A 10778-nucleotide genomic window follows, 5' to 3' on the forward strand; every position below is an offset into this window, starting at 1 on the left:
TATCTTAATTTTCACCCTCTCTCTGTTTCTCTCTGCCTCTGTGTGTGTAACTTTCTTTTTCCCTCCCCCTGTCTCTCTATGTTTCTTTGTCTCATCTCTCTGTCTTTGTCTCTTTGTCCTCTCTATATATATCTCTGGCCACTCTCCTTGCCAAAACAAATCCCTCTATATACACTGGTGATCCTATCTTATTCTGTCTTCCCCACTTTTTCCTACTATTTTCCCACTATTATTCCTACTTTTTCATTTTTCTTCAACCATTTCCTATCTATTTCATGTTACTTTGTTATCTAAAGGAATGCCCATTTCTCTCCCTATCTTCAAAAAAAACCCTTTCATTTGATCCATCAACCCTTGTCTCATATGTATCTTCTTTTTTTTTTCCTGGCTAAACTCTTTGAGAAAGTCTTCTTCAATAGGTATTTCCACTTGCTTTCTTCTTACTATTTTTAGTTCTTCAGTCTGACTTCAGTACTGACCTGACTCCCCTTAAAAATTATTATTGAAAATTTTAATGACTTTCCTTATCCTCATCCTTCATGATTTCTCTGTAGCCTTTGACACTGTTGATCACTTTCTTCTCCTTAATATTCTCTTTTGCATGTTCTTTTATCTCACTCTTCTTTCTCACTTCTCCTTTTATCTTCCTGACCCTTTTCTTTAAGGCTTCTTTACTGTATTTTCATCCACTTCTTATGAGTATTCCAATAAGCTCTCTCTTGAATCCTCTTTTTTTCTTTCTATACTATTTCACTTGATGACCTCATCATTGCCTATGAATCAAATTATCATCACTATGTTGATAATTTTCAAATCTACTTATGCTACCCTTAACACTCAACTGACTTCTAGTCTTGCATCTCTCATGACTTATTGGACATCTCAAATTGGATATATGATAGATATCTTAAATTCAACAAATCTAAAGCTTAACTCATTAACGTAAATCCTAAATCCTCCCTTCTTTGTAATTTCCCTATTATCACTGAGAGTACCAGCTAAATGTTATTCTTTAAAGGGTCCATTGAATACAAGAGAATGAATATATATTTGCAACCACATGTTGTCTTTCCCTACAGAACTATAAGTTCTGTGAAAGTAGACACTGTGTTTCAGCAAATTTTTGCGTCTCTTCCAAGACTGGTCCTGGATAACAGAGATCAAGATATTTGTATAAGACATTGATGAATTCCACTTGCAGCTCCAAAGATCTCTTGACTTAGAGGCAGGCGAGGGGGATACAGGTAAAAGTCAAGTGCAATGGGTCAAGCGGATATGGGGGAAATACAGATGGTGAAAGACCATGAAGGCCAAAGTAGGTTGAGGAAGTTACCCAAGGATGCACAGGTAGCATATTCCTAGAGCCCTATATTCTATATGCATAAGACCCTAAAATATTTACTTGATTAAATTGAATATTTAAAATGATAGAAAAATTGAAAGCTCCTGGAAGGTATCAAAAAACAGTTCCCATCCAAGTCTGTGTTTTTTTTTTTTTAGTTGACGACAAATTTAGAGCAACAGTTAAGTTGCCTTGTCCTATTCTGGTTATTTGTGTTAGCAGGCAGCTTTGGTCTGAAGAGATGCAATTTGTGACTCTTTTACTTCAAGCTCTGACTCTTCCCAAGAAGTCTATGTGTGAATCTAAGCTGCACATACTCCCCAACCACAAGTGAAATAATAATATAATTTATATTATATAATAATATATTTTTTTTCCTGAGTGACCATGTTATAACATGGGGATTCCTTTGGAAGCACCCCTCTTAGGTTTATAAAGATGAAACTGCATTATATTTCTTGCTCAATAATTTCCCAAAGTAAATTGGAAAGAAGAGAATAATCACTTTTTTACATGTGATACTTGAGAAAAAGCCAGAGTGGCACTTTATGCTCAGCCACAGAAAACTGTGACTCGATATGAGCCTTCCATAAGTCACAAAGAAAGCTCAGAACAAAGCCATGACAAGCACCACCTGGAAAAAAAAATTTTTTTTCATGCATCAGTTTCAAGGGGTTAGACACGTATAGGAGCATATCACCCTATCAGATTTGATAAATAATAATAAATAAACAAAAATAAATAAATTACAGAAATTTAAAAAAAGAAAGAAGAATTATGATCAGAAACATAGTTGAAACATAAAAGATAATGAAAGAGACAAAAAAATTAGAACACAATGATGGAAATACATGGATAATATCAGAGCTATATACTCCATGTGATGGGGAAAAACAGAAAGATGAAAGGGAGGGAAAGAAATAAAAAAACAAATACACACACATACACACACAGAGAGACAGACAGGCAATCATGTAGGCAGGCAGGCAGAGATAGAAATAGGGAGACAGAGAAAGAACAGAAGGAAGAAATACAGAGAAAGAGGTAACGGTGCTACAATCTCTTCACATCCTTTATTTGACCATTGAACTTAGTCACCAGTGCTGGGTTGAAGAGGTCAGAGAAACAACTTTAGAGTTGAATTAACATCTTCCTCCATCGTAGGGGTGGTTGTGGAATGGCAAAGGAAAGAGAAGTGGAAACTGAGAATAGTCAATTATGAGTACTGAGTACAGGGCAGAGAAATCTAAGTTTTCTAACAGTTGGTCACATGATCAGAAATTCTTATTTCTGGCCACACAACTTTCTATTTCAGGAGTTTCATGAGAGAATATACTTTTCTAAGAATATGAACATTGTCTAGAATTTAGCCACATAGACAAAAGTTCAGGGAGTTTGACTAGTTCATATGGTTGACTACAGATCCTTAAGATCTCAGGTGGTCTCCATTCTGGAATCAGGGGTACATATTGGAAACTTGAGACCTAGGTATGGTCACTAATAGGTGGGACCAGTGGTAGGTGAGACCTGCATGAAGTCAGCAATGAGTTGGACCAGGCCAAGATGAGATCAGTAATAAAAACTAAGCATGTGTAGGGCTAGCTTGTCTCCCTTGCTGGAGGATAGTTCTCTTAATGGCTTTCATGATCTCTTTGTTGCGAAGGCTATAAATTATAGGGTTGACCAATGGTGTGAGCACAGAATAGACAACAGCCAAGGTCCGGTCAAGTGTCAGTGAATAGCTCTTTTTCAATCGAACATACATAAAGATGATGCTACCAAAAAAAATTAGAACCACTATGAGGTGGGAAGCACAGGTAGAGAAGGCTTTCTTCCGCCCTGATGCTGTCTTGATCTTCAGCACAGCCCCAATGATTCGTCCATAGGATGCCATGATGAAAAGGAAGGTAATAATGATAATAAAGCTGTTGATGGCAAAATCCACCACCACATTGGTGGATGTGTCCTTGCAAGCCAGGCTCAGCAGGGGTGGAAAGTCACAGAAGATATGCTGTATCTCATTGTAGCCACAAAATGGGAGTCTGGAGACCAAGATAACTTCAGAGATAGGACATAGGAAGCCACAAGTCCAACAACTTGCAGCCATCTTGGCACAGAGTACTGGAGTCATGATTGCTGGGTAGTGAAGGGGCCTGCAGATAGCCAAGTACCTGTCATAGGCCATGGCTGTGAGGAGATAGCATTCAGAAGCCCCAAGGGAATGGAAGAAGTAGGTCTGCAAGAGGCAACCTGCAAAGGAAATGGTCTTTGTCTCACTAAGTAAGTTGGCCAGCATCTTGGGGATTGTGGTGGCTGTATACCATAACTCCAAAAAGGAAAGGACACTGACAAAGTGATACATGGGGGTGTGAAGAGCAGAATCAAGTCGAATGACCAGGAAAATGAGCAAATTGCCAAAAATAGTAAAGAGGTAGGCAACCAACAACAAAGTAAAGAGCCAAATCTGGATGTCATCTACATTGGGGAAACCAAGGAGAACAAATTCAGTCACTGTTGTATGATTGTATTGTTCCATGAAGAAATAGGATTCTGTAATGAAGAGAATGAATGAGAAAGACTTGAGTTGACAGTGCTAAGAAAACACCTTTTTTTGGAAAGTCTTCTGTGGCTTTCCTTCATTCTATTACCAAAATACTCTCTGGATTTCTCCAGTTCACACCTGATAAGCTTGGTTTGCATTACTACGCAAGTGCAATTATTTCCTTGGATGCATGATCTGAACTCTACTAAAGGAATAAAAATTTTATCTCTATCTTTATCAATGTTTTTGGTGTGTGGGGGAGCAGATAATAATAAATAGTCAAAATGGAAATTAAAAAAAGAAAAAAAAAAGGAAAAAATTCCATAGTCTGATAGATTCAAAAGTGAATTCTACCAAACATTTAAATAATAGTTATTTCTACTATCACCAGGTAGGAATGTATTCCTGGTTCAATATTAGAAAAACTATCAGTATAATTGGCCATATTAGTAAGGAAACCAATATTAATAAGGAAATCATATTAGTAAGGAAACCAAAAGAAATGATTCTATCAACAGATAAAGAAGAAATGCAACATCCATTCTTATTAAAAAGCCGTAGAGAGCATAGAATTAAATGTAATTTTTTAATTGATGAATAGTATCTATGTAAAAATCACTAAGTGTTATGTGTAATGGAGATAAGATAGAAGCCTTTCTAATAAGATCAAGCATGAAGTAAAGAAGGTCATTAGTAGAAATGCAAACTACAGCAATAAGAGAAGAAAAAAAGAAATAAAAAAAAATTAGAATAGGTAAAGAGAAAACAAAACTTTCACTCTTTGCAAGTGACCTGATAATACTCTTGGACAATCCTAGAAAACCAACTAATAAGCTAGTCAACCTAGTTAACAACTTTAGCAAATTTGCAGTTAAAATAAATCCACATCAGCATTTCCATATATTGCCAACAAAGTCCATCAGCAAGGGATAGAAAGAAATTCCGTTTAAAATCGTTGTAAACATTGCAAAATACTCATATCTACCTATCAAGACAAATCCAGGAGCTACATGAACCCAATTACAAAACACTTTTTGTACGAACAATCAGATCTAAATAATTAAAAATAAGAATTTCTCTTGGTTAGACTGAGCCAATAGGATAAAAATTAAAATTCTACCTAATTAACTTATTCAGTGCCATACCAGCCAAACTACCCAAAATTTATTTGGCTATTAAAAACAATAACAAAATTCATTTGGAAGAACAAATGATCAAAAATATCATGGGAACAACACATATAAAGGAAACTTATCTAGTTATAACAGACCTCAGACTATATCACAAAGAATTAATTATGAAAACAATCTGATAATGGTTAAGAAATAAGAGAAACAGTGGAATAGATTAAATACATAATACAATCATTTAGTGTTTGATAAATCTTAAGACACAAACTTTTGGGAAAAGAACTCACTATCTGATAAAAAAAAAAAACTTCTGGGAAAACTGGAAAAACAATATGGCAGAAACTCGATATAGACCAAATTTTATAGTATATATCAAGATAAAGTCAAAATATATACATGATTTCGACATGAAAGGTGATACCTTGGTCAAATTAAGGGTTCAGAGTTGCCTGTCAGAGATATGGATAAGAGAAGAATTTAGTACCAAACAAGACACAGAGTGTTACAAGATGCAAAGCAAATACTTTTTAATATATTTTAAAATATATTATATATATATATATATTTTAATATATTAAAATAAAAAGCATTTACATAAAAAATTTATGCAACCAAGATTAGAATGAAAACAGAAAGCAAGAGAAGAGGGGATTTTACAATGTTATAAGAATATAAGTCATTTCTCAATTGACAAAAAGTTCAAAGGATATCAATAGCAGTTTTCAGAAAAAGAAATTAAAAACATCTCTAGTCATATGAAGAAAATGTTTCAAATCACTTTTGATTCTAAAAATGTAAATTAAAACAATTCTGAGATACTATCTTCTACCCATCACCTTAACTAATAGGACAAAAAGGAAATGACAAATGTTTTAAAGGATATGGGAAAATTGGAACACGATACACTGTTGGCAAAGTTGTAAGCTAATCTAACTTTTTCTGGAGTACAATTTGAAACTGTGCCCAAAGGGTAATAAAACTGTGCATAATTTTGACTCAGTGATAATATTAAATCTGTGCCCCAAAAACATCAAAGAAAAAAGTAAATACTTATTTGTACAAAAATATTCATAGTAGCTCTTTCTGTGGTAGCAAATAATTGGAAATTGAGGAGGATGTTCATCAATTGAGAAATGGCTGAATACATAATATATGGTTGTAATATTATTCTGTTACAAGAAATCAGAACCAGAAAGCTGTACACAGTAACACTAATACTATATCATGATCAACTGTGAATGATTTAGCTTTTTTTTTTCAGCAATACAATAATCCAAGACAGTTCTGAAAAACTTAATTGTGAAAAAAAATGTTATCCATCTACAGAAAAAGTCCATGAACTTGGATGGAGGAAAAAAAACACACCTTTATTTTCCTTCATCTCTGATTGAATTTAGTATTTCCTTAAATTATGAATATACATTACTTACAGTCTACTGAAATGTGAAATATTTCTTCTAGGATCACACAGTTAGTACTGTCATAGGAAAACCGTGTACAATATAAACTCAAAAATGAAATGCAACTAAATATTAAAGATCATATTGTAACAATTTATATGAGAGCCAAATCAGATCCTTTTCACATCTATGCATAGAGGAGCATTTTTAACCAAACAAGGGCTAGAGACAACCCCGAAAGGGAAAATAGTTTCAATTATATGAAATAAAAAGACTTTTCACATGAATAAAATCAAAGTAACTACAATAAGAAAGGGAAATAAACACTGTATAAAAGTACCTAAAAAGTATAAAAGCCCCAGAAGAAGAGACAAGATGAGGTGACTTCCTCCCTTTTTGGCAAAGATGATAGATTATGAATACAAAATATCACACAGATAGTCAAATTTTATCCTTTGTTACAATGGATGGCTAATTGTACAGAGAAGGGGGGATAGGTGTATTTAGAAATAAAGATGAGATGTTTAAAATACCTATGAATTACCAGTTAAAATATAACTTAAGAAACAACAATAGTTGGAGCCATCCAAAGTGGAATAGGCTCCCTCTTAGGTAGCAGATTTAGAGGGAGTTATCTGGTGCAGATAAAGAAAGACCTGAATTCAAATCTAGTCTGAGATACCCATTAGCTGTGTAACCATAACCAAGTCTCTTAATTTGTTTTCCTTGGTTTCCTCAATTGTAAAATGGAAATAATAATTGCACTGACTTTCCAGGGTTGTGAGGATCAAATGAAATATTTGTAAAATTTTTGTTATCATTCATGGAACTATCTATTGTTACTTAATAATACTTAAATGCTTTTTCCACTTTTCTTCTCTTCTCCCTCTCTTCTTTTCTCCCTCTCTTGCTCACTTCCTTCTTTCTTGCCTGCCTGTCTTCCTTAATGCCTTTCTGCCTTCCTGCCTTCCTTCCTTCCTTCTTTCTTTCTTTCCTTCCTACTTGCCAACCTGTCTTTTTTCTCACTCACTGGCACTCTGCAAGAAGAATAGATGATTATTAGTCCAATTTTAGGAGGAAAATTCTAGTTCAAGAATAGGTCAGACCACATAACTTCTGAAAATCTTCTCAGTTTGATAATCTCCAATTTATCATCATCCTTTATCAGGGAGCACCTAAAATCAATATTATCAATTTGCATGGAAATTTTCTTTGTTTCCTGCTGGGTTAGTCCTTGGAAAATAAACTCAGTCCATGATTAAAGCCATACTTTGCTGTCTATACAGGTACTACATTGGAATTTTATACCATACAAGTTTAGAGTATCCCACCTAGAGTAAGGAAGTATTGAGTTCAAACTCAGCCTCAAACATTTAATATTTATATGAATCTGAGCAAATCACAACCTCTGTTTGTCTCTGCTCTTTTAACTGTAAAATAAAGATACCATCCACCTCCCAGGGTTGCTGTGAGAGTAAAATGGAATATTTATTTAGTGCTTATATAAACATTAAAGTGTTATAAAAATTTTGCTTATTAGCTTTAAAGGAAGAACATGGGCTGTTTCCCCTGATTTCACAACTTCCTCAGAGGCTATGAAATCAATCATCTCAATGTACTGATGGCTTATCTGCCAAAATACTCATTTGTCTAAAAAAGTGTTTTTATTGCTACCTTGTTGGAATCTTTACAAAGTGTTAAGCTATTGGAGTTGATAGAGACAATAATTATCCAATTTGGCATGGTTCAACATGATTGATTTTATCTTAGAAGGAGATATTTTGGGCCAGAACTTGAAACAAGTACTAAGTACAACTGATGGAAACAATGCCCACCTTTGCATGTAGAACTTTAACTGTTTTTTTAAGCATAGATTTCATTATCATTGTAGAGGAAGGACACTTCATACCTACAATATATAAAAAAAAAGCAGTGAAGGAAAGAAAGAATCAGGCATTTTTGTAGAGGTACTGTGCTAAATGTTTTCTTTTAAATAAATATGTCACTTGATCCTCACAACTACCCTGGGAGGTAGATGATTTTATTATCTCCATTTTTTTTTTCACTGAAAGAACATTAGGCAAAGAAGTCAAATGACTTATCCAGTAATATAAAATTGGTAAGGGTCTGAGGCTGAATTTGAACTGAAGCTTATCATTATATATTTGTGTGTTACTTTACATACTGGTGGTTCATGTTAGACAAGAGTGGGTGTTCTATATATCACAAAAAGAAAAATCCATTCTTTCCTCTTCCTTTTCCTTAGCTCTTACTTGATACTGACACTCTGATTATAGGATGAGAGCATAGAACTTGGATCTCATTAATTATCTAGACCAACTCCATTATTTTGAAGATGAAGAGAAAGAGAATTAGAATGATGGAGTGACTTGACTAATCACATAGGTAGTAAATTATAGAGTAAAGATTGAAACTCAAATCCTTTAAATCCAAATAAATATTTCTTTTCACATTCCAAGCTAACTTTTCTATGTATTCCATTCTGTTATGACAGTTAGTTTGGTCCCCATCAAAGTTACAAAGGGGCAAATATAAGTAACTGGTCACCACTGTCAAGTGTATAAAGGGGTCAAGGAGAATAAAGACTAAACATTTTAGTCATAAAATCAGGGCTGATATCATCTTATATCTAGCTTTACCTCTTGCCCTAGCTTAAGACCAAAATAACTAATTCCCTAATATATTCACAAATACTTGCTGATTTATATTGAATATTTTTGATTCAACATTCCATAAATTTTTAAGTTCAACTTTCACTAAACAGAACCCATTGACATTCATTCCAAACCAGATCTTCCTCTCAATTCTCCATGTCTGTCCATGGTACCATCTTTTTCTCTGCCACAGTAATTGCAGCTTGTATTTCTAAGTGAGACAAATAATATAACTATCTCTATTTAAAGGTGGGAAAACTAAGTCTTAGAGAGGAAAATTGATTTGCCCAGCATCACACAGTTCAAGAAATGTATCTTTTGATTCAAGGCTCTATGGGCTTTCCATTCAGTACCCTTCATTTTTAATTCTTCCTTTCCTTCATTTATCATAAACACATGTAAATCATAATAATGACCAAATGGATGGCTTGGTCTAACATCCAGTTTCCAACCCACTCTCAGCCACCCAATGAACTATCAACTATGATATATAGTGCCAAATTTGTCCTTATTTACAAGCAAAATAGGGGATATACTATGGAAAGAACAATGATCTGTGTATCAGACAATCTGAAACAAAGCCTCTTCTACTAGCTACCATGGTGACTTTTGTTAAATCTCCTAACCTCTCTGAAAAGCAATTGCATCCTCTGTAAAGTGGGAGGAGAGTTATACTAGAATGGATTTAAGATCTCCTCTACATCTAACATGAAATGACTTTGACCTTAAGAAAACTAGACATCAACAAATTCTTCCCCACTTTACTGATGTGGAATGTGGGACCCAAAGAAAAGAAAATTGCCAATGGTTACAATGTGAATCAACAAATTATTGGCAGAGCCTGACTCCCATTCATTCTGACTCCCATTTTCACTATACTGATGCTGTCTCTCCTACTCATCTTTCAAAGTTTTATCTGAGGCTGGTCCTGCAAAGAGTTCTCAACTAAATGCAATTGTTCTCTTGCCAATTCTTTCTATTTTCTTAATTATGTTGTAATCTGCTTTCTGATTCCCAGTCTTGCCTCCTGAACCATCTTCTCTAGATTTCCTGCTTCCTGCTTTTTGCTTTCTAGACATTGATTTCTGCTTTCTGTTCTCCAATCCTGCATCCTTACTTTTTCAGGGTTGTTCTGACAGCCAGAACCCACATACAAACCCATGTGCCATTATTCATCTTTGCGTTGTCTCATGTTGCTTGTACATTCTGCAACTAGGCTGGGGCTAAAAGCCCTTTGCCTTCTCCAATTCAAATAAACTCCTGATGAAAATCCCCTGAGTCTAATTTGACTCACTTTGGTCACATAGGGATATACAAACACAAGAGAAAACCCCAAGGGATGAGTATAAAAATAGAGTAGAGACAAGGCTCTCCAGAGCTTGGTAAGCATCATTCCCAAGCAGGGAATTTTGGAAACATAGACCAAAGCCACCTTTCCTCTGTTGAGTTTAGTGCATCAATTCTTTCCCCATATCCACGCCCACCTTTAGTCCCACCCCCACTGAAACTTTTCACCACTTTCACCTTTCTGGCTTCACCCTCCTATCTCCAATATCTTTTTTTCTCTCTATTTCATGGTTCTCACCAATTATTTTCCCTTAGACGTAATGTTCTAACTAAGGATACATGTTTCATGGCACTCTCCTCTTCCAGCCACCACTCATACTTTTAAGTGATCCATATGCTATC

General features: G+C 34.7%; 1 protein-coding gene across 1 annotated transcript; it reads right to left on the reverse strand.

The window, feature by feature from the left end:
• Nucleotides 1-2924: 2924 nt before the first annotated feature.
• LOC100922311 (olfactory receptor 6N2) lies at nt 2925-3880 on the reverse strand. The gene has a single exon (XM_003767888.2). It carries the CDS (start codon nt 3876-3878, stop codon nt 2925-2927), a length of 954 nt encoding a protein of 317 aa, XP_003767936.1. The 5' UTR covers nt 3879-3880.
• Nucleotides 3881-10778: the final 6898 nt, after the last annotated feature.

Source organism: Sarcophilus harrisii, chromosome 4 (assembly GCF_902635505.1).
Source record: "Sarcophilus harrisii chromosome 4, mSarHar1.11, whole genome shotgun sequence".
In the NCBI taxonomy this organism is placed as follows: Eukaryota; Metazoa; Chordata; class Mammalia; order Dasyuromorphia; family Dasyuridae; genus Sarcophilus; species Sarcophilus harrisii.